The following is a 24,953-nucleotide window of genomic DNA, read 5'->3' as shown; positions in this document are numbered from 1 at the left end:
GAGATATATATATACATACACATATATATGCACAATAGCTGATGATGCTGTCACAACATATGCAGTCCGTATGATAGCACATTCAGTAGAAATAAATACATTAAAAGTCCGTCCATCAACAGCAGTGAATAACTTAAGTGCAACACATATCTCTAGCATCGTCATTTCTATTGAACTACTGCAATTCTTTTACTGCTATTAATCATTGAATGCTGCTTCACTAACCCCATTGCTTGTCTCATAAAGCAAATTGCACTAACCAATTAACGGATTTAGTGCTGTTGACGGACAGACTTTTAATCTTCTTATTCTCCGGCAGGGTCCACAGGTTATTCACAGGATAACAATGGGATATGATGAAGCAACAGCGGATTTGCACCAATCGGTCAAAGCTTTTCCGGCCTCCCAGCATGCAATGGGCCCGTCCATATATTACTGCCTCCTGGCTCAGGGAAATAGTTTTTTTGTTTGGTGCTGCAGGAGCTGGACCATGGTCAGACGGCTGCTGGTTTTTAGCAGCCCTAAGCTTTCTTATTTTATTTTTATAGTCTTACTATTTTTTCTTCAGTGATCTTTCTAAACAGCGTCTTATACGTACCTTAGAAAGAGTCACTCCAACAACTCTCCGCCGGGTCGCGACAACGCTTACCCACGAGTACAGTGCTGTTTCAGCGGGCATCTGTGTCGGATATACTAGCAGGTCCAGCAGACGTTACCAGGCTGTGGCCGGAGCACGGGGAGAAGGTAAGGCATCGGTTCCGCTTAGAAGAGGAATACGGACACAGCCGCACTGTTTTGGGAGGAGACTACCAAACAGTCGCTGACGCGGCTGCCACCCCGGGTGCACCAGCGCTAGGCCTTAGGGATCATAGGCTCCAGGAATAGTATGAGGCCGCGATCCGTAGGGTTGATGTCAGCAGTGGGGAGTCAGACGCTCTCCTGGTGACCCCTCCCCCGGTTCATGACCAATTTCCTCCGAGTCTCCCACCATGAACTGTTTCCTGCTTCCGTCTCAGATGCTGTACACGAAGGGGACCCAGTCGCAGCATAGGCGGCTGTGTGACTGGTGCGTCTGTGTTCACTATATGTTCATGGAGCGGCAGTGTACACTAGTAGCGTCTGGATCCACTCGGCACTCGCTGACGTATTGATTGGTCCTGGAATCAAGGTAAGTCTCCCTGTATTTCACTCTACTGAGTATGGGTAATACAGCACTAAGTATCTATCTACCCTTTTGAGTACGAATAGTTAGATAAGTGCCTATTGCATATGAGTCTGTATACATTTACTGTTTCTTTTGCAATGCGTCTGAATACGTTAGATCTGTTTAAACATGATGCAGTAATATGTTCTACTACATACTTAAAATGTAGTTGTAGTTGATGATGTGCTCATATTGATTATTATACTAATGTATAACATGTGACTGCTAGTGTGATTGCTGACTTTACTATATTTCAGTCAGTTTTGTTTATTCCGATCCTCAATGCTGGTGCATGGGTAGGGTCGGATTGTATGTCACTTTAAGAAGCTTAACGTTATTACAGTCACAAATTGTGTAGTACACTGTGGAAGTGTTGATTATTTATCATGTCTAAGAGCGACAAAGGTGAGGAAGGTACACTCGCAGCAGCACCAACACTCATACCATGTTTGTCTTGCAAAGCTGTGTTATCCTCTCAGGATCTGGTTTAGGATTGTTTGTGTGCAAATTGTTTTAGTTTTCACCAGGGGTTATTGAAAAATACAAGGCAGACTCAGGTGCAGATAGATCCACCTTGGGCTATGTTTGCACAGACTTTATCCAGTATAGCTGAACGGATAATTCCTCCAACTCCTGTACTAGGGATAGGTTACATTATTAACCCTTACATGCAGCTCCCCACCTATGGTGTATCACTTCTAGCAGCAGCCTCTCAAAAGAAACAAGCTGATAAAGCCGGTGGTAAGTAAATCTTCACCCTCACAGGTTACACGTGATTCAGATGAGGATTCATCGGAAGATGAAAGCTCAATTAATTCTACTTCGGCATACGAAGAGGAGGAAGGTCTCAGCTCAATGGCTATAGCTGAGTTAATTAAAGCTATGAAAGCCATTCTGTCCTTAGAGGATTCAGCAGAGCCTGTGTTAAAAACCAAGGCACCTGTGTTTAAACATCCCAAAACAGTTAAGACCGAGTTTCCAGGGTCAGATCAGCTGACGGAAATCATGGAAGCGGCTTGGGCTACGCCCAATAAGAAGTTTAGAATTCCTAAGAAATGGAATTCGAATTATCCTCTTCCAGCTGGAGATTGTTTAAAGAGAGAGGTGGCTTCTAAAGTAGATACACATGTAATTCAATTAGTGCGAAAATCTACATTACCTTTACCTTCAACATCATTAAATGATGTCATGGATAGGAGAGTGGATGGTTTTCTAAAAAACATTTTTTTCCCTGTCTGGGGCAGTCATAAGGCCAGCCATGGCTTCAGCTTGGATGGCAAAGGCAGTGGCTGCCTGGGCTGATGCATTGGAGGGGGATTTTTCAATAGCTTCTAGAGAGCAAAAATCTATATAGCACATATAAAACAGGCTGCAATGTTCTTGGAAGAAGCAGCATTGGATTTGGGTACTATTGCCTACAGGGCATCAGCTTCAACAATAGCTGCTTACAGAGCAGTTTGGCTACGTACGTAGAAAGCTGATTCAGAATCTAATAAGGTTTTGGAATCTTTGCCCTTTTCTGGAGATATTCTTTTGGGTAAAGAATTGACCGATATTCTGGAGTCAGAAACAGACTCCAAGAAGGTTAAGTTTCCTTCCACATACAATTTCAAACCTAAAATTCTGGCTTTTTGGCCCTTTCGGTCTCAAGGAAAAAGTGATAGCAAGCAGCCCCAATACAAGAAGTCTGGTAAGACTAAAAAGCATTGGGCTACCAGAGGAACGGTTGGGAAAACAGATAATAAGCCATCAGCCTGATAGTGTGAGCCTCCACCTGGGGGACAGACTTCTTCAGTTTGCACAGATCTGGCAGCAGTCTACAACAGATGCCTGGGTGCAGGAAGCGGTATCTCAAAGGTTATGCGTTTGCCTTCAAGAAGCACCCTCCTCAAAGGTTTTTTTTGTACCAGCCCGTCTCGTGGAGAGACGAAGGCTAGGGCTTTGTTAGAGGCAGTCCAGAAATTGCTTCAGACAGGAGTAGTCATTCCAGTTCCTCATGCACAACGAGGACAGGGTATTTACTCCAACCTGGTTTTAGTTCAGAAGCCAAATGGATAATTTCGGCCCATTCTCAATCTTAAAGTGCTGAACAAAATACATTTGGGTACCTCAGTTTCACATGAAGTTCCATTATTTTGGCCATTGAGCCAAGGGATTACATGGTATCCCTGGATATATACTGTACAGGATGCTTAACCTACAAGTTCCGATAGCACTGTCCCATCAGTGCTATCTCAGGTTCGCTATCCTCCAACAGCATTTTCAGTTCCAGGCCCTACCTTTTGGGTTAGCCACAGCCCCCATTGTATTTACCAAGATTATTGTGGTAATGGCAGCTTATCTCCGCCAGCAGGGGATAAGAATATTTCCATACCTCAACGATCTTTTAATCCTGGCACAGACGCAGGAATTGCTCTTATGTCATCTGCAACAGACAATAACATGTCTGCAGAACCACGAGGGGCTCATAAATTGGGCAAAATCTTGTCTGGTTCCGTCACAGCAGATGACTTACTTGGGGGCTGTACTGGATTCAAGGCTTTAGAGAGTAATTTTACCTCTGAACAAGATATCCAAGGTTCAGTCAAGGATTCAGGACTTGTTACACAGTCAAAAGGTATCCATTCACACATCAATGCGCGTGATGGGTTTGATGGTGTCAACATTCAACATGGTGGAGTATGCACAATTCCACTCGAGCATCTGATTCTTGCCAAATGGAATGGGTTGCATCAGATGATAAAAAACAGACTATGGTTCTTACGTTAGAAGTAAGAAGGTCATTAGCCTGGTGGCTACAAACATCCCATCTGGACAAGGGGAGACCCTTTTGGATATCAGATTGGGAAATTATGACGACCGATGCTAGTCTCCAGGGCTGGGGAGCAGTGTCAGGAAGGTTGTGTTTTCAGGGGCAATGGACCAAGAAAGAAAGTTGCCTGCCAATAAATATATTGGAACTTTGGGCCATATACATGGCACTGATTCAGTCAAAGGACATTCTTCTGGGAAAACTAGTCCAGATCCGTTGTGACAATGCAACGGCAGTAGCGTACCTCAGTCCTCAGGGAGGAACTCGCAGCTGAAAAGCGATGATGGAGGTAAGTCACATACTAAAGTGGGCAGAACATCATCCAGCCTTGTCCGCAGTGTTCGTTCTGGGAGTCCTAAACTGGGAAGCGGACTTTCTCAGTCGACACGCCATTTAGGCAAGCGAATGGACTCTGCACCTGGAGGTCTTCCAGACTTTAGTAGACAAGTGGGGGTTGCCAGAGATAGATCTCATGGCGTCCCGTCTGAACATCAAAGTGCCTGCATACGAGTCAAGAACAAAGGATCCCAGAGCGATCTTTGTAGATGCCCTGTTGGTGAGATGGGACTTTCATCTGGCTTATTTGTTTCATCCAATCACCCTATTACCCAGGGTGGTGAGAAAGATAAAGCAAGGAAAATGCGCCGTGATACTAATAGCTCCGGCTTGGCCCAGAAGACATTGGTAACCAGATCTGCAGAGGATGTCGATGGATGTTCCACTTCTGCTCCCTCAACGTCCAGATCTATTGATGCAGGTTCCTTGTTATCACAGACATCTGGATTAACTGTCTTTGACAGCGTGGCTCTTGAAACCTCTATCCTGAAGTCAAGAGGATTCTCACAAGGTAATTCAAACTATGATCAGAGCAAGGAAACCTTCCTCAGCTCGCATTTATCACAGAATATGGCAAACCTGTATTCATTGGTGCAGTGAATGGAAAATGGACCCGAAGTCTTTCAGAGTTTCCAGGGTCCTAGCATTCCTTCAGGCAGGAATGGATAAAGGTTTGAAGGTGGCTTCCTTGAGAGTGCAAGAGTCGGCATTGACTGTATGGTTCCAAAAGAAAATTGCCAAGTAAGTTCTTACCATAACGTATATTTTCTACTGAATGTGCTATCATACAGACTGCAAGCTATTGTTTATGAATATGTTGTGACCGTATTATCAGCTGCTGTTGTGCATATATATTTAATATTGTAGTACATACAGATTGAGTGGCTTTGAAGAGAGATTATTTAACGCTGATGTCCGGATATATATTTTTAGGATGTTTTTAATTTTATTAAATATCGATTTACGAATTAATACACACTGTGATTGGACAGTGCTTCCTCTTTTCACATTTTACTTCTGGTATTTTTTATTGAGGGTCCGCTCCTCATTATTTTGAAAGCCTTTGCTCTTACCTGAAACAATATTTAACAATATTTGTACATATTCATATAAACCCCCACCACCATCCTGCTACTTAGTATGGCAGAATACGCCTGCATTGTCACAGTTAATATATTTCACACTAATGGTGTGTACACATAGTGAGATTTTTTCTTACGATTTTGACTATATAGTAAAAATCGTAAGAAAAGTTACTGCAGATCGCAAGGTGAAAGTCACCTTGCGATCCAGATTCGATGCCGATGTGCGGTCCCACGCGGCCGGCATCGCAAGCCTAGATAGACTGTGCAGGCAAGTCAATTTTAACTATCTCTATAGAAGAGATAGTCAAAATTGACACTTAGCCAAAATCGCACATAGTCAGTATCGCAAGCACAGTCATTATGTGCTTGCGATACTGACTATGTGCCGACCTGACCCCTGTCGCATAGTGAGAATTGGACATAGCCCGAATCTCACCGTATGTACGGGCCTTCACTCTGTTCCAGCTGTTCGTGGGTGAGGTACAGGTACCAGTGGGTCCCCTGAATACTCGGGAGTTTAATTACATGTGCATTGTGGTAGTGGACTACACGTGCCAGTGCAGCGCAGAAAGAATTGGGCACCATGCCATCTCATAAAAAAACAGCATACACAGTTTATTTACAATACCAAAAAACTGGGCAATAGCAGGAATAACATTTGGATACTTGCTCCTCTCTTCCAGCACACTAATCGTCTTGGTTACAGCAGACATTAAGATACCTCTTCCAATACAGCACTTCATTGCAGCAGCATAAATGGTGAACAGCAGTACATACCAGTATATCCTGGGACCCATAGTGCTACAGCAGCAAACTGGTACTCTCTTCAGTGTATTTTTTCCCCTATTTGCTGGGGATTCTCACAGCCTATCTAAACGGGATACACCAAGGACTCAAGTCGATGGGGGGCCTTTAAACGTGCTGCGTGGCTTACAGCTACTCGCCCAGATACGTCCTCTCCCGAGACTCACACCTGGAGTCATTCTCCCAGGGTACCCCTAATGGTGGGGATCCCCCTTGGTTCCTTTCATTTGACTCTGTATACTGTTGCTCTCACGCTGCGGTCTCTGATCTCTCACTGAAGCTTCTGGCTCCTATATTACACTGCAGATATGAGCTCTCCCTCTCTTCATAGCAACACCCACACACTGCTATTCTCTTCATAATGCCAGGGACCGTGGACATTTTTGCCTGTCCACGGTCCCTGAACTGCATTTCTCCTTGACACTAGCCTGTCCAGCACACTGCTCATCTGCCTCTGTCCATTGTTTTTCTCACCTTCTGCCCTCCCCCCCTACGTGTGGAAGAAAAACTGGTTGAGACCATAAACTCCCCCACTCAGTGATAAGACTGAATGGCTTTTAAAACCTTTTCATTATTTGTTGACCTCTGCTGTTCCAGTGTACCACATTCACTCACGAATATATCAGTGATCATGTTGTATCTAAGATGGAAGAATTGATCATTTTCAAGGACTTTGATACAAAAGAGTATAATGCTGGAGATTTTGTGTCACAGTTGTATCTGGCATAATGACGGTACATTGCAACAAAACAACTTGGCAGTAGCATGTTTTTTATTTTTAATAAATTAGCAAAAAAAAAAAAAAACTTTTCACATTATCATTATGGGGTATTGTGTGTTGAATTGTGAGGGAAAAAATGATTTTATTCCATTTCGGAATAAGGCCGTAACATAGCAAAATGTGGAAAAAGTAAAGCGCTGTGAATACTTTCTGGATGCACTGTATCTACATCTTTGCACACACGTACTTATACCCTTACTGTATTTGGTCTGCATCTTTCCTACTCAAAACTGAATAGAACACCGCCGCTCCCACCAACCACAACGGATTCCGCATGCTGACAGCTTCTGATGAAACCGTGGTTTGATTTTCACGGAGAAACATGTTAAGGACATCTCACGCTGCTGTTTTTCCCTGAGATCTACACAAGCACAGCACCACAGTCCGGACTCCAGCACACGGCAAACTGCCTGAATTCTGCAGCTACAAACGGCGCCCTCCCTCCCCAGTGAACTGAATAGAACACCGCCGCTCCCACCAACCACAACGGATTCCGCATGCTGACAGCCAGCCTCACATGAGACTCTAAGGAATAAGTGGTGAGCACAAAATTGTTTGGCGATCGGGGGAGGTAGTAGCGCCCATCGTTTATACAGCTGAACATTCACCATCTAGTGAACACCATTCACATTCCCTAAAACAAATTGGGACTTTATAATTTGCTTTGGAGCGAACCAGCCACACTGGTCTTTGGATGTGGACATCTGTGCAATGTACAATTGGGATACAGTATATGGCAGCGTGTAAATAATATCAGCAGTGAGAATAATTATTTTATGAAAATATGCATTGCATTTTTTATGCGATTGAATAAAATGTTTATATAGTAATGATCGGTATCTAGCGCTCTCTTGTGATATTGCATGTTTCACAATTACTTTGTATCTATTTGAGTATCGCAGAATACTCATAAGGGAGCAGCTATAAGTATATAGATATCAGTATATCAATTCTATTATATAAATTGGGTGACCAACAGCTTTATTTTGTGCCTTATATCAGAGCGCCTGATTTGATAAATTAGGAGTCCTAATTATCAAGCACTATAGTACTCTTTCCTACTCAGCCTTTTTCTGAACCCTGTTTCACCACTTCAGCTGTAAAAAGTGTAATCTGAATCCAGGTTATTTTTTTTTATTATGGATGGATATATTGTTTAAAAAGTATGGCAGATTGTACATGAGCCTTTCGGCCGTTGTTTGAGGTTATTGAGTTCAATGGAATATGCGCCGTTACAAAATCCCTTGAGATATAAAAAGAGGTAGGATGCGATAGCATGGTAGGAGGAGGCCTTGTGGAGTGGAGGTGAAAATTGAAGGATTACTTTGAGATCTAGAAAGAGCAGTCTGTGGAGTTGTGACATTGCTGAGGGCTTTGTAGGTTAACATTACAATTTTGACTTGTACACTGTTGATATTATTTATTGCAACGTAAGATTAGAATTTAAACTGACTTATGTGTCTTTTTTTTCTATTTTTTGTCAAATACATTGAATTCTGTTTTATTCTACATTTTGATGCACTTACTGCAATGTTTTAAACAGTGATAGCGAGTTCACATGGGAACATCATTGTACATTTTTAATGCTGTGTGCTTCCCTATTGCTACATTTAATTCTTGGATGGAGTGGAATTGTTGATTCTTTGTAGTACTGGAAGAAATATGGCCTAATCATAAGTGTGTGCAGTTAAGGAGAGTTAAGTGCTGTGGTTTATGGGCTATCTTGTGCTGCTGTGCATGCCATTTAACCATAAATAAAGGCTTACAGACAATTATTACACTGTGCTTTGAAGATAATTATATAAGTCTTTAATGGATAGTTTAACGCTTCGAGTAAATTTAATGCATTTTATTTTCACATTATCACAGAGATATTGAAATCTGCATTTTTTTCTACTTTTTTTTTATCTTCTCTTGTTTTATATTCCTTTGGCAATTATTCTCGCAGTGAGATGAAACTGTTTGTTTTTATTTTAATTATTGTGCTATGTATGAAATGATTTCTGGCCAATGCTTTATACAGCCTATAGAGGATCAGGAAAAGGACTAGCATAGGGCTGCAGTCCACCAATTATGCATCTTATGTAGAAATAGTTGTAGTCCAAATATTCAATGTATGACTTGTCAAAATATTTTGGAGACAAGTTTACTTAGGGCCTAATTCAGACTTGATTGTAGATGTGCGAGAAAACCAACATTAATGATCAATTTCTTTGACACACAGGGTGACGCCCAGCACAGGGCAAGTCTGCCTCACATGCAGGAAACTGCCCCCCCCGACACACACACACACACATGCAAAAGCATCGCATGTCTGTGATGCTTTCGCAACTTTCCAGTAGCCCTCTGCCTGTGCAGCCTTGCTACGAGGTTAGATGGGTACACGCCATGTTAAGGGTCGCAGTCGTTGTCTGGACCGCACCCCTAAAATGGAGTGTTGACACTCACAAAATGTGGTGTCGACGCCCCGTTACCGGCCCCCCTCCATGTCTTAAACTACGTTCTGAAGAGAACGCAGTTTAGGAACTTGCACATGTGCGTACCAGCGTACCTGCATGCGCAGATGTGCATAAGTCGCTTCATAGCGATTTTAGTACATCGGCAACAGGGTCTGAATTGGCCCCTTAAAGTACTGTCCCTATTTATTAGCCTTAAGGTTACACTGTGGGAGGGGGCGATGAGGGTTGGGCTGCGGGAAAAGTGGGTTAGGGGTAGGGAGAAAATACTTACCGGGATTCTGGCCACCGGGATCCTGCTGTCTGTCTCCTGAGTGACGGGGTCCTGACTGCCGGTATTTCACAGCCAACCCAGGCAGGCACATCATGGCCTGATTTTATACCACGGGGAGATTTGGCACAATCTAAACAAAACCCATTCAACCTATTGTGTAGGATAGAAGATGTCTGCACCTGTGTCCATCTCGTTGGTGCTGAAGTACCCTGGCACTACACTCATTTACATCCATATGCTGAGCCATATGCATCGTAAGAGGTTTGTAATTTGGCAGCAGAGCATATACGGACCTGGTTTTCAGCAGGCATGTATCACATACACTTACGCACATTTTTTATTAATTGATTTGTTTGCAAAAATAGGCAGTTGCTATTTCAAAGATACTGTAGAAGGGTGTTGCTACTGCGCTTATAATTAATGAATAGATAATACAATAAATTATTGTAATGGATTCCTGGTATCAATCAAGAACTAATATGTTAAATATGTGTATTTAATTAATAACTGATGTATACAGTTACATCTAAATTATATTTGAATGAATGCAAAAATGTCACTCTTATGCCATGTGTTAATTGAATCCTGTGATCTGTATAATTGTGGCTTAACCACAGAAATGAATAACTTAGTATTGTCACAGCTACCAGTCCTGAAAATGGTAGTTAATTAGCTGCAAAAATTCAGCACGGATTGAAATCAACCGGCAATCCAGTTTTGTGATGGAGTCTACCAGAGAAATCCGGAGGTCCATGTTCCTGTAATTGAGTCATTCATAGTGTGCAGCACCTCTATAGTCTTAGGGGTAAAGGTGGGAGTTTATTTTAGAATTGGTGATGTTCCCATAGCAACCAATCAGATTCCGTCTATTATCGTCTAGAAGCAGTTAGATAAATGTTAAGTAGAATCACCAGTTCTAAAAAATTACAACCTTAGTAAATTTACCCCTTAGTGAGAGGGCTTACAGGTAACAGAACAATACAGCAGATAGTATGCTGATGCGGCTTCCAGGGATTCAAAGATGGTTGCTGATGAGATTCTCTGCGTTGAATGGAATGTGTAAGTCAATGGAAAACATGTTCAGTTGCAAGTCAAGTGGCAATATAATGGAAGGTACCCCTCTCTGACATGTTTACCTCGTAGACAGGAGCTATTTTCGAGCTGGGTACGGGGTCGCGACATTGAGGATGCCAACGGTCAAAATACCTATAGCATCATCCCGACTGTCCTAATCCCGACACATTTTGTTAAATACTGTAACCCTTATCCTCCCCATAACCGTAACCCACCCTCCTACAGCCTAACCCACTCCTCCCACAGCCTAACGCTGACCTCGCCATCCCACAGCCGAACACTAGCTGCCCCCCCGCAGCCTAACCCTAATACTTACCAGCGGAATGTGTGGATACTGACAAGTCAGGTTGCTGGTCTCGCTGTTACGACCGTCAGCATCCTTACTTTAGCGTGAACCCCTCCCTTTTAACATAGTCTGCCTATGTTTGAACATACATTCCCTCTCCTGTTCTGCTTAGACAGGCATACAGATGCATGTTCGTACATCTAGCCTCAATACGCCATGCAGCACAATATGTCTGCCGTGAGCGAGCCACCAGGTCCCGTGCAACTCTATCGTCTGACTTCTTTTTTTTTGCCGTAAATATGTCTTATTCGCAACAGAAGACACTACTGATTAATTTGATATATTACACCTGTATATTGTGTGTGACTGAGACTGTATATGGAGCTGAACAAAATTTGCATTGGAAAAAAGTTGCGGCTGCTACATTGTAGAAATTTGTGTACAGAGTCATGGGTAAATTTACTAAAGCTTCTAAAAAAGAAAAGAGGTGATGTTTTCTAGAATGCAATAGAGAAATGATTGCTATGGGCAACATCACCTCTTTTCATTTTTATAAGCTTGACTAAATTGCCCCACAGACTCTTATGCACACCAATATACAAGGGTCATACTGTATATCAAATTATCAGCACAGTCTCCTTGTGCGTTTTGACAGTGTTAAAAAAAGCAAAACTTAAAACACTGCATACTACAAGAAATATAAAGTGTTAGGAATCTTCACCTAGAGATACTGATAAGATCTGAGATAGGTTTTCTTTTTCCACACATAGGGAGTTATTTAGATTGGATAGTAGAAGCAATCCAACAAGCAGTTTCCTGATAGCCGGGAAACTGCGCATGTGCAGAACGGTTCCTGCAATCGCATCACAGTAATGGGATGGGGAAGGGGCAGGTGCAGACAGTGTTGCTGGAAATGGGGGTTTGGCCCTCCCATTTTCCAGGAGTGGCGAGGCAGAGATCTGCATCTCGAGAGGCAGTTTCCTTGGCCTCGCAAGTTGCACTGCAACGGCCAGCCTGAGTAAGCTGAGGCTTACTCAGCTGTCAGTCTGCGAGGAACATTACGACCATCAGTCGCTATGTTGATCCCTGGCTTGGATGCGGTCGCTCTTCTGCCATCACAAATGCATCAAGCAGAGGCGGAACTACCGCCAGTGCAAGCAGTGCGTTGCACTGGGGCCCGCCTCTGTCCAGGGGCCCAAGCATGTAATGAGTCAAACTGACTCATTACATGCCGCTGTGCGCTGCGGGCAACCGCTGCCCGCACCGCATAGCCGCCCGGAGATGAGAGGAGCAGCGGTACGGGGGAAGGAGGAGGAGGGAGGTGGAGGAGGGAGCCGCAGCAGCGCTTTACTACTGGTGGAGGCGCTGCTGCTGCTGCCCCTCTGCTTCACTATAGGCTGTCTTCAGAGAACAGCCTATAGTGAAGCAGAGGGGCAGCAGCAGCAGCGCCTCCACCAATAACACAGCGCTGCTGCGGCTCCCTCCTCCACCTCCTCTACTGCCCGGGAATCGTCTGACGCTGCACCGAGGAGCCTGAGCCAGCGGAGAGGGTAAGTATAATTCTTCTTTCTTTCTGTCCTTTCTTTCTTTCTTTCTTTCTTTCTTTCTTTCTTTTTCTTTCTTTCCTACAAAAAACGGGGACTGTGTGCCGCAGTGTGTAAAAACGGGGAATCTGCCTGCCACAATGTGTACAAACGGGGAATCTGCCTGCCGCAATGTGTACAAAGGGGGAATCGGCCTGCCGCAATATGTAACAAGGGCACGCTGTCTGCCGTAATGTGTAAAAAGGGCACGCTGTCTGCCGTAATGTGTAAAAAGGGGACGCTGTCTGCCGTTATGTGTAAAAAGGGCACGCTGTCTGCAGTTATGTGTAAAAAGTGTACGCTGTCTGCCGTTATGTTTAACAAGGGCACGCTGTCTGCCGTTATGTGAAAAAAGTGTACGCTGTCTGCCGCTATGTTTAACAAGGGCACGCTGTCTGCCGTTATGTGAAAAAAGTGTACGCTGTCTGCCGCTACGTTTAACAAGGGCACGCTGTCTGCCGCTATTTGTAAAAAGTGTACGCTGTCTGCCGTTATTTGTAAAAAGTGTACGCTGTCTGCCGCTATGTGTAACAAGGGCACGCTGTCTGCCGTTATTTGTAAAAAGTGTACGCTGTCTGCCGCTATGTGTAACAAGGGCACACTGTCTGCCGCTATGTGTAACAAGGGCACACTGTCTGCCGTTATGTGTAAAAAAAAGGGGGACGCTGTCTGCCATAATGTGTAAAAAGGGGACGCTGTCTGCTGTAATGTGTAAAAAGAGGAATCTGTCCGCCGTAAGGTGTAAAAGGGTCTCTACCTGGTGTAGTGGTGCTACTGTGCGGCGTAATTTGAATAATGGAGACTACTGTGCTCCGTTTTATGAATTGGTATTATTTTGTGGCCACACCCCTTCCCCACGAAGCCACGCCACTATGTATTTTTGCGCGCGACTACGGCGCGCACTGCCCCTGTTTTGCATGCAGGGGTGGGGCTCCAATGCTGTTTCTTGCACACAGTGCTAAAATGTCTAGTTACGGCACTGTTGCTAGGTATCCACTTCCCTGAGCAGGTCCCCCTCACCAGATCCTCTCCAGGGGTGAGGGGGTGGACTTGGATGGGATGGGGGGGGGGGCAAGCCATTTTGACGCACATGGGCCCACCACTCGCTAGTTCCGCCACTGGCATCAAGGTGTGTATAGCGCTCCTACTGCATTTGCATTGATATAGATTGCACTTGCAAAGCTTCTTCGAGCAGCTTTGCAATTGCAGTCTATGCTGAATGAGGGCCGTAGAGGATTAGTCATTTGTTAATTTGTACTATGGACTGAAAACTTTAGAAACTAAAACTGGTTGACACTGTGGGTGTATTTATTAGTGGGCGGTGATTGACTGGGAGTAAAATCTGCTTAATGCTTTCAGGGTAAAATAATAAGAGAGATGTAAATGATGGTAGGTTTGCCCCATGTGGAAGAGCTACCAGAATTATTTTTTTCCTTGTGAGGTTCTTTTTGGATCCAGTCAAGCATGAGAACATATTTGAGGAGTCCTCATATAATTTAAAATCTGATTTTCTCATTCCTCCTTGCCTCTTTCAGCACCTAAAGAGTTCTGCAAACTTTCTAAAGACAGTGATTCATCAAGGCTTGGAGAGGTTTTCTTTCTTAATTAAACAGGATTAGATTGTAACTGGGAACATTTCATACAAAATAAGAGCCTGGGCAGAATCTCATTTTACTTACAGTGACTTTCCCCAGGCACATTATGGGTGGTGCATAATGAGTATTATATGTTGTAACATAAAGATTTATTAGTTTATCTAAATTAGTCATTAGTCAAATCTGAGATTTAAAAATTATATTTAAATATGTCCCCAATGGCTTCCCAGTGTTTTGGGTTTTTTCTTAATGGTTGTCTATCATTTTATGTCTAATATATTATTCATTTTTTTAGCTTTTGAGTGACATTAACTTAGATGAATTTCATGAAGAAGACTTTCATTTACTGGAGAAGATTACATATACTACCTCAGCAGAAAAAATAAAAAACACTGTGAAAAAGATGACTGAGCTATCAAAACGGTAAATATATTGTCTCATCACATGACTGTATAATACTTACTGCACAATGTACAATTGCAAGCATACACAGCTTACCAGGCAGTAAAACTTGTATAGCCGATCTCTATGCAGGGCCAGATTAAACTTTGGGTGTGCCTAGTGTTTTTAGATTGTGCATACCTCCCAATATGACCCATGCCAAGAGGTACAAAATGCTTCTTAATATATTATTGGTATCACCCGTCTTTAACTATTTAATTGATAGGAAAGGTGTTTCAACACAGTTGATTGCAATAATAATTTAAGAAGGAAGTCCAGGTAGAGAGCATTTTGTCTCTCCTGGAATGGGTCATGTTGGAATGTATGGATTGTATACTGTATACTAAGAATTGCCGACTTGACGGAAAGGATTGAATAGGTGGGAACAGTTTCCATCCTAAAAAGGTCGGAAACTGCCGTCTTTCCGACAAGACGGCAGTTTCCGACTACAATTGAATATACCCCCTTAGTCTCTATTTGCTCGGTCTGTACAGGTGATCCTAATACATGCAGTGGAATACACATTATCAGAGAAGCAACACAAGAAAATTCAGAAGACTTACAAATAAAATATTTGTTCTCTCAGAGGAGCCAGAAAACCGTAATTAAAATATTTTAACTGGCATGCACTTACACATGAGCATTTTACAATGTTCTTGTTTGAATAGAAATTACTATGCCACAGGTTCTCAAACTCAGTCCTCAGGACCCCACACGGTCCATATTTTGCAGGTCACCTGTAGATTTTTAAGATGTGACAGTTGGTGATACACAGTGCAGCTGCAGGGTAACATGGAAAATGTGAACCGTGTGGGGTCCTAAGGACCGAGTTTGAGAACCACTGGACTATGCTATGTAAACAATCTGTTGTACAAATGGGTGCATCATCACAGTCTAGCAAATTTGAGGGCTACAGGTGACCATGATGAACCCATTTGGTGCACTTGTGCTGAAGCTTTTTCGCTTTCCAGTGGTTTTGTTATTACAAAGTGAACATTATTTGTAATGAATTATGTTTAAATATATTGCATGTAAAATCCTTTCCGGCATTCTACTTATTGTGCAGGTAACAGCATAGCGCACACTTGAGTCTAGTTGGAGAGCAAATCCCTCCCAATCTACAAAAGCCATTTGGCCCATGATAGCTATTGCCAGATATCACCAAAGCAAGCATGGAAAAGCCTATTTAAAGATCACAGTGGTACATGTGCTACCGCAATCCTTTTATCAGTATCACTGTCTCAGGGTGGCAATAGCAAAGGACACGTTCAGGAAAAATATACCTTATTATTGAATAGCCATTTTTCCCTAAGATAAATACAGTATATTCAAATATTTACTTTCTTTTTCCTTTTGTATACTGTAGTTTTAAAGTAGAAAGTGAAACTGTAACACAAATTCTGGGTTTGCATGTGTAAACCTGGGTCACACATGCTCAATGACTTGTGGGATCACTCAATTATCCTAGCAAAACAAAATATTTTATCGCTGTGTTAGCCAATAGTAAATGGACCCCAAAGGCAAAAGGAAATAATTGGGTCATTGTGAATTGAGGTTTCTCCACAAATATGCATATGTCTTTGGGATCATAAACTCTGTAAAATATTAAGTTGACAACTACATTGACATTTTAATTAATTTCTCCCTATTAATTTATTGTTGCTCTATGCCTTGCATATATAGCATATGCATTTGACATCTTTTGCACAGGATTAGCTTAATTTGCTTTGTCATTAAATAGGGGCATACCCTCTGACACGCATAGATTGCTTACAGATGCAGCTGAAGTGAAGTGTCTGTGCTTTAGTAGAGTCAAATTTAAGTTGGTACAACAAAGATCTTCCTATGCCTCTAACCTTTTCAATACAAGAATATTTTTAAAAGTCATTAGTCTTCATTAGCGATGCTGTGAATGAAAAAGGATAGGATTTGGCTGGACACTGAATTCTTAATAGAAGTGTGAGCTGAATATTACACAGAAATGAAGCAGTTTCACGTTAGAATATGAATTATAGAGCCAGAAACAAACTCCATTTTTGTGTAATTCCCTAGCTCTGAGCAAACTGGAGTGACATTAGAATCTACACCCAGCTCTACAGTCACTCATTGGGCGGTATTCAATTCTGTTCACCCCCTTCCACACCCATTCTGTTTCTGCTTACAGGAGTGATATAATCATTTCAGCTTGCTACCCCCGGGGTAGCGAGAGCACTCAACCCTTTACACAACTAAGCTTGATTACTTGGGTGCGATATGCACAATAACGGGGATCACTTTAGAAAGGAGATACAGGTTGAGTATCCCATATCCAAATATTCCGAAATACGGAATATTCCGAAATACGGACTTTTTTGAGTGAGATAGTGAAACCTTTGTTTTTTGATGACTAAATTTACACAAACTTTGTTTAATACACAAAGTTATTAAAAATATTGTATTAAATGACCTTCAGGCTGTGTATATAAGGTGTATATGAAACATAAATGAATTGTGTGAGTGTACACACACTTTGTTCTATGCACAAAGTTATAAAAAATATTGGTTAAAATGACCTTCAGGCTGTGTGTATAAGGTGCATATAAAACATAAATGCATTTTGTGCTTAGATTTAGGTCCCATCACCATAATATCTCATTATGGTATGCAATTATTCCAAAATACGGAAAAATCCGATATTCAAAATACCTCTGGTCCCAAGCATTTTGGATAAGGGATACTCAACCTGTAATGTGAATACAGCCCATTGACTCCTGTATATCAGTAAGAGCATGTGACCTGCATATCTGTGCACCCTATGCTCACTTTGCAGGTATAGTCTGACTTTGAATCCCAAATTATATAGTGTCCCAGTAGTTTATCATTTCTAGCATAATGAAGCACCTCCTAACAGTGTTCTATAGGCTTTAGGAAGACTCGTCAATCTCAGCTAGGGATGCCAATCGTGGGAATTGGGATTGAAAAATAACCGATTCCTGGGATTGGGTTGATTGTTTTAAAATTAAATTGCAATTTGCACAGCCCACACAAAAACTCGCCGTCCTCCGGGAGGGTCCACTTTCTGTGGAGGGCGCGTAAATACTGAGAAAAGTGTTGTTTTATACGTATTAGTTGTAGCCATAGAGAGAATTTAATTTCTAGTTTGAAAAGCATGTCTGTCTGTGATTCGTAAATGTAATCTTTATGTAAGAAGGAAAGCTAGAATGCTGATTAAAAAAAGACAAAACAAATTCTCATTCTCTCCAAAACTACAGCAGACTATTCCAATTATGCTGCCTAAAAATGCTACAGCTTCTTCTAAGACACCGGAAAGCTTGGGAGAAAAAAAGTAATTATGCAGAGAATGCCAAATAAATGGACGGCAAGAAGTAATAAGAAAGTAGCAGATGAGATTCAGCAAATTAGATACGATACATGAGAAAAGAATCTAAAATGTTGGGTACAAAATCTTCTCCCAAGTGTTGAGCTGTAGATATTTAAAATTGATAACTGTGGTACGCTGACTATAATAACTGTACTATTCTTTACTAACAATGTATATGGTAATATATACAGCATATGCCATAAAATAATCAATCCAAAACTCTGGAAAAGGCAAATAGAAAAAGATGATTGACCACTTCAATCCGGGATCAGTGTCCAGCTGTCTGACTAATCTAAAATTTGAAGCTTTTCTGCTTTTGCGCACACTTTTGCCAGTCTATCTTATGTCAACAAAAATATTTGTGCTATCCAGAACTTTGTTTCCATTTGTAAATACCTTACCATCAGTTTTGCTAATTTTTGGTTAATGCATGACAAGTTGCAAAAGAAATAGATACTGTAAATAGTCTCGAAACATATTTGACTAAGCCCATTTTGGTATTAGTTTGTGCTTGTACTACCAGAGGCTATTGAACCATAGGGCATATTTTCGGGTATGAACAGTGTTTAGTATATATGCTTTGTACTGTGTCATAGGGACAGTGTGCGTCATCAATCACAATGCAGCCTGTCAATTTAAAACCAACTACAGTAGTGGCTTCACTGAGACACTTCATTTTTTTGGGTGTATCATCTAAATAGGCTTCATGCTAATATTTGTTTAACCCGCACAATGCTTATTTTATTATGTACAGGTGCAATTTAATTAGTAGCGACATCCTTCTACACTAATGTCTTATTTACATTAAATACATTGTATGCTATAAATGCACCCCGTTTGCCATTTTTCCATCATAATGCATGTTGGAACTTAAGTTATGTTATTTTTTATTTAAATGTAAAAGAATATATTGCGCAAAATGGATGAAGTAAGATATAGATACATTTTAGAAGAAGCCGTTTTTCAAGAGACTGGGAGATTTATTTTTGAGCAGGCCTATGGCCCAAATTTCATGAGTATGATCCACATCGGCGTAGTTTAAATAAAGAAATAAAAAATTTAAGTAGCACAGACATCAGTCCCATCTAGTAACTGGGATAATTTCAAGATTGGCATTTACCAATGGTCCCCATAAAACCTGGAATTTGAGCTATATTTGAAAGAAGATTGGTCTAAATATTGGCGTTGCCATAAGTGCAAAATTGTTAAAGATCAAATAGTCGTATAGCTGTAATCAAGAATTGTATGGGTTTTTTTTGTTTGTTTTTTTAACTATTAAAGTAAACTACTGTTTCCCATTCCTCTGCCATTACAGTCCAGGTTTTTAAGGATATTCGTTTTTGATCACAGGTGATTAATACCTTAGTCCAAACCTGGACTGTAATGGTGAAGTTTGGGAAACTCTGAAGTAAACCATATTCAAGTTTCCTTTCAGTTTACATTACATTGTATTTTTCTTTCTCTCCTCTCCCCTATCTCTCGCTCTCTTTACAAATTTTTATTTGTAAAATCATATAGTTACCTGGTGAGTCCGTGCACATTTAATACACCATTATGTGGGCAAAAAAACCTCCTGTAATCCACTGCTATTTAACTCTTGTTCTTCACAGTATTTCACAGTATTTCTTCCAGGATAAGAATAACAAAAATGTCACATTTTGGTATTTTTCAGTAGTTCAAGTGATTTGGTTATGAAGGTGGATTCTCTTCTCTCATCTATGCCCAAGGGAGAGTCAAGACATGATCTGAAGTTTGTGAAACAGAAACACAGGTAAGTAGTCCATCGTACAAGTTATTCTGTCTATGTGTGTGTGTGTGTGTGTGTGTGTGTGTGTCTCTCTCTCTCTCTCTCTCTCTCTCTCTCTCTCACTATATATATACATATATATATATATATGTATATATATATATATATATATATTACACACTGTATATTTCCATATCCTAATACTATTATTATTCATAATGTTGATTTGACATTGCTGTGTGTTGGGGGGGGGGATAGGTTGCACACCATAATTTGAAACATAAGAGGTGCTGCCATGCTGAGACTTATAGATCCACACAGTAGAAGGAAACATGAACGTGCACACTTCAATCACTGAGAAAATTGATATCAGAAGAATCATACTAAACTCTACAATTTAACATGGATGTTTCTTAGTATGTTTGCCCAAAAATGCATGTCCACCTATCACAGCAAGGTGTACCTTTTATCAGGTGGATCCCTACATCACTAATAGTGACACATTATTTACATTATGCAGGACTTGCCTATAATAGTGCTCATTTTAATGTGCAGAATGCTATGCAAGGACCATGCACTAATTAAAATCACCTAAAGGCAGGTGGGTTGGGTGCTAGTCCAGACAGAAGGAGCCTCACCTTCAAGTGTACAATATATACACAAACATAGAGGGGGGAGGGGGGGGGGGGGTCTTGGCTGCACACCCTAATTTCAAGCATAATAAGAGGTGCTGCCATGCTGAGACCACACAGAAAAAAATAAAAAATGCAGGTGCACACTTCAAGCACCAAGAATACTGATAATTAGAACAATTATAATAAACCTGTGTACCACACTTAAGGTGGGCAGAGAGTACAGATGCGACAGCTGATCTGCCGACATATCGAGCGGCCATACACATGGAGCAATCTGATACATGACCATTCGCTATAACGCTCCACCCTTCACGCATAATGCTGCATGGGATCGCCAGCTGCATCCCCTGATTTTTTGAACATGCAGAAAGATCAGGGAACACCCACATCGTCTGATAAATCGTACTGTGTGTACCCACCTTTACTTTTTCATATCTCCTTTTTTTTTTATTCAAAGACCACTTTTAGAACTAGAGAAAAATCAAATGGTGTTGATGTTGGTAAACAGACACTTCTGTATTTTATCTGTCACAGACCATGAGTAAACAGTCACGCTGCAGCTCTGTAGAGTCAAAACATTTACATGATATATTTATTTTTTGTGGGAAATCAAATATTGTTTTTTTAACAAACTTAAATTGTTTATTCCTTCTTACAAATTACATCTGTAATATCTTGCAGGGAGGCTAGATGTACAGTAAGTGAACACATCTGTATAGATATATTTAAAAATAAAATAAAATATTTATTCCAAAACACCTACAGTATTTCCATTTTGTATAAATTTAAAGTGTTTTAAGTGTAAACCACAATAAAAACATATGGTATATTGACTGTATAAATGAAGTTTGAGGTGTCATCTTAAGTGTTACATGAGTGTATGGTTGGAGAAAGATTTTTTTCTTCTACATTGCCCTGACCACCAAATTGGCCATTTCCCCATAGAAAGTCATGTCTTGGCTTAGACAAATATCTTTTTTTGTAGAATGTAGTCATATTAGATATAACTAGAGCACACCATCAGGTAATTTTTTTTTAATGGCAGTTATTCATATTTTAGGTCTCTTCTCATAATTTAATGAAATGTACAAATTAATTTTGGATCTTTTAATTTGTGAAATATTTGTAGTAAGAAGATCGGAGCAGTGGTTATGTCCAAGTTATAGTAGGTCAACCAGTTCCCTTAATACCCTGAGATTGCCCCCCTGTCCCTGCCAATCTCACTACAGGTCCACATGGCACTCGTTCACTGCCACTTTGCTGTGAGCTAGGTCATATACTTTGTACTACTCTACTGATCAGACAATGTAGACCTGCTCGTGAAGGTGGGACCTAGCTCTCAAATCGCGACTGTCCTGCTGTGATTGGGTTGTTTGGGAGGCCTTTAGGCATGCACTGAAGAAGTGTGTGTGTGTCTAACTATAATGTGCACACCGGCCCCTGGGTCCAGGGGGGCCCACATCGCATACTCTTTATTAATTTCTTGAAAACGTACCCCTCTGGTGTGCCGCATCGTTGGCGACAGCAGCAGTGCTGTACAAATCACCGGGAAAATGGCATGGCAGTCATTTTCCCTGTGTTTTGTGCAGCAGAAAAGTCACTGGAAAAATGGTTGCCTCACCTTTCCTTGGTGACCTGCGTATGCACAGTAGACTCTGATACAGTGTTAGGATCTCAAAGTGACCCTAATCCTGACAGTCAACTGCACTGTTAGAGAGGAGGGGACTCAGACAGAGATGCAGAATCTTTAGTACTGCCATTAATGTTAGTAATTGATATTTTACTGTAGTAAGTTTTTTTGTTTTGTTTTGCAGTTTGATCAAAGTTGAGCCTCAAGCAGCGGGCCCTTTCATCGACGTAATTGCTCTGGTTGACCCGCTATCAAGAGAAGCACAAAAGATGTCACACTTACTGATTGTAAGTTGCAAAACTTATGTAAACATAGAGTGCTAGCCTTCTAAAATAAGGTGGCACCATCCATCCTGTACATCAAGGTTCAACGACCCTTAGATATCAGTATGCCTGCTAAAATCTACTTAAGCTCTCCCTCTCTCTCTCTGTTTAGTGTATGTATGCATATCTATATATTTCTATCTCTCTCTCTCTCTCTCTATATATATATATATATATATATATATATATATATATATATATATATATATATATATATATATTATGGAATGCGATCAAGATGCCAGCTGTCGAGATTCCGCCAGTCGAAATACTGATGCCGGGATGTCGACACCCATCAGAATCCAGACATCGCTACTCCAAATGGGTCAGGATCCCGTTGCCAGAATCCCGACAGCTGCCATCCCGATCTTAAGTATCCCCGCACACTGAGGTTTATTGCTGCCGGCGGGTGGGGTTAGCTTTAGGTGTCAGGCGGGGGGATTAGGGTTAGACTGCGGGGAGGGTGACTTAGGGTAGACACCCCCGGGGGAGGGGAGGGTTATGTTGCGGGGGAGGGAGGTTTAGGTTGAGGCAGCGGGGACAGGAGTTAGGATTAAGCACCTCCGAGGGGAGGTTAGGGTTAGACTACAGGAAGGGTGGGTTAGGGGGGTGGAGAGAGGGGAGAACACCCCTTACTCACCCCTGTCAGTCTTCTCATCAGTGGTATCCTGGCGTTTGTATTACGGCATATCATACTGATTGCATATATATATATATTTCTCATACGTCCTAGAGGATGCTGGGGACGACATCAAGACCATGGGGTACAGACGGGATCCGCAGGAGACATGGGCACTCCAAAGACTTTTCATTGGGTGTGAACTGGCTCCTTCCTCTATGCCCATCCTCCAGACCCCAGTTTTAGAAATGTGCCCAGGTCGCCTGAATGCACTCTGAGGAGCTCTACTGAGTTTCTCTGAAAAGACTTATGTTAGGTTTTTTATTTTCAGGGAGATCTGCTGGCATCAGACTCCCTGCTTCGTGGGACTGAGGGGGCAGAAGTAGAAACCAACTTCCTAAAGCGTTTCATGGCTCTGCTTCTGGCTGACAGGACACCATTAGCTCGCGGGGGAGCGCAGCGCGCCATGTTGCCCACACATACACAGGCACTGCAGGGTGCAGGGTGCTGGCGGGGGGGGGGGGGGGGGGGCGCGCCCTGGGCAGCATGAAACCTATGGAAACTGGCATAAATAAGGGGCATAAGTTGCTGAGGCACAGTCCTACCCCCACCAGTATAAAAAATGACCTCATAAAAGCTGAGGAGAAACACACCATTGAAGAGTGGAGCTTCCTACTCAGTCAGCCAGCACACTGCTCAGCGCCATTTTCTCTCTCTCCTCAGGCTGCAGAGACAACGCTGATCCTCCTCCACTACTGAACAAGTATCAGAGTGCAAAACAGGGGGGGGCCACAGTGAATTTGGTCCTATATAATTGTGTGATTAACATTATAAAAGCGCTGAATGTCAGTGGGCATTTTGTGTTCACAGACAATGTGTTACTGGCGCTGGGTTGTGAACTGGCAAATCCCATCTGTGTCCTTCTGACAGATTTTACTGTGGGTCTGTCCACTATAAATCCCGGAGTGTCTGTGGTGTGGTTCTGCACGTGTGTGACATGTCTGTGGCAGGGAACTCTGTGGAGACATGTTAGGGACACAGAGGTGTAATATGACAACAAGAGCCTGACTGGGTGAAAGGTTAAATGATAGTGTGAATCATATCAGTAAGAGGTTGGACTGAATCTCATACAGAAAATGAAAATAATCTGTTGAAGATGGGATTTTTAATAGTTCTGCCTTTCATCCACAGGGACCTTTCTGGGTCACATACAAATTTGCACAAGTAGTACAAACTGATACCGACACGGACTCTGATTCCTGTGTCGACACTAGTGATTCCAGGGGAATAGGTCCTAAGTTAGCAAAAAAGCATTCAAAACATGTTTTAGCTATAAAGGAGGTGTTAGAAGTTACGAATCCCCCTCTTTTACCACAAGGAGAGGGTTTACTTTAGTAAAGAAGTAATGTAATTTTCCCTCCACCTCAGGTCTGATTTAACCTGAAAAGAAATTTCAGATTCCAAAAAGGAATTCAGGCAGCTTACCTTTTTCCAAAAAAGGTGGGAGTCACCCCGCATTTTAGACAGGGCCCTGTCATAAAAGAGAAAAGGTGTTTCTCCCTGCGCCTGAAATGGCTTCACTTAAGGAACCGACAGACCACAAGTGAGTGAGGTGATTTATTTATGTGGCCAATGGGACACTACTCAGGCCTACCATTGTCTGTGAGTGGGTGAGTAGTGCTATTGAAAAGTGGTCAGAAAACTTGTCATTAGACATTGACACAATAGATAGAGACGAGATACTCCTAACGTTAGGTCATATCAAAGACGCTGTTGCGTACGTACTAGAATCCATGAAATATATTGGTTTCTTGGGATCAATAACCGCTACCATGGCAGTATCGGCTCAGAGGGCGTTGTAGATTCGCCAGTGGAATGCTGATGTAGATTCCAAAATAAAATATGGA

The 24,953-nt window shown here is 41.8% G+C and overlaps 1 protein-coding gene across 1 annotated transcript in view; it reads left to right on the top strand.

Moving 5' to 3' along the window:
- Nucleotides 1–24,953, top strand: part of UGGT2 (UDP-glucose glycoprotein glucosyltransferase 2) — an 813,961-nt gene that overhangs the window by 552,120 nt on the left and 236,888 nt on the right. The window contains exons 23-25 of the mRNA XM_063953033.1: nucleotides 14,586–14,713; nucleotides 19,765–19,863; nucleotides 22,289–22,391. Coding sequence (XP_063809103.1) covers nucleotides 14,586–14,713; nucleotides 19,765–19,863; nucleotides 22,289–22,391 — 330 coding nt within the window. The remainder of the gene's footprint in view (nucleotides 1–14,585; nucleotides 14,714–19,764; nucleotides 19,864–22,288; nucleotides 22,392–24,953) is intronic.

Source organism: Pseudophryne corroboree, chromosome 2 (genome assembly GCF_028390025.1).
Source record: "Pseudophryne corroboree isolate aPseCor3 chromosome 2, aPseCor3.hap2, whole genome shotgun sequence".
In the NCBI taxonomy this organism is placed as follows: Eukaryota; Metazoa; Chordata; class Amphibia; order Anura; family Myobatrachidae; genus Pseudophryne; species Pseudophryne corroboree.
The sequence above is the reverse complement of the archived record's forward strand: the minus strand, read 5'-3'. Positions and strand labels throughout refer to the sequence as shown.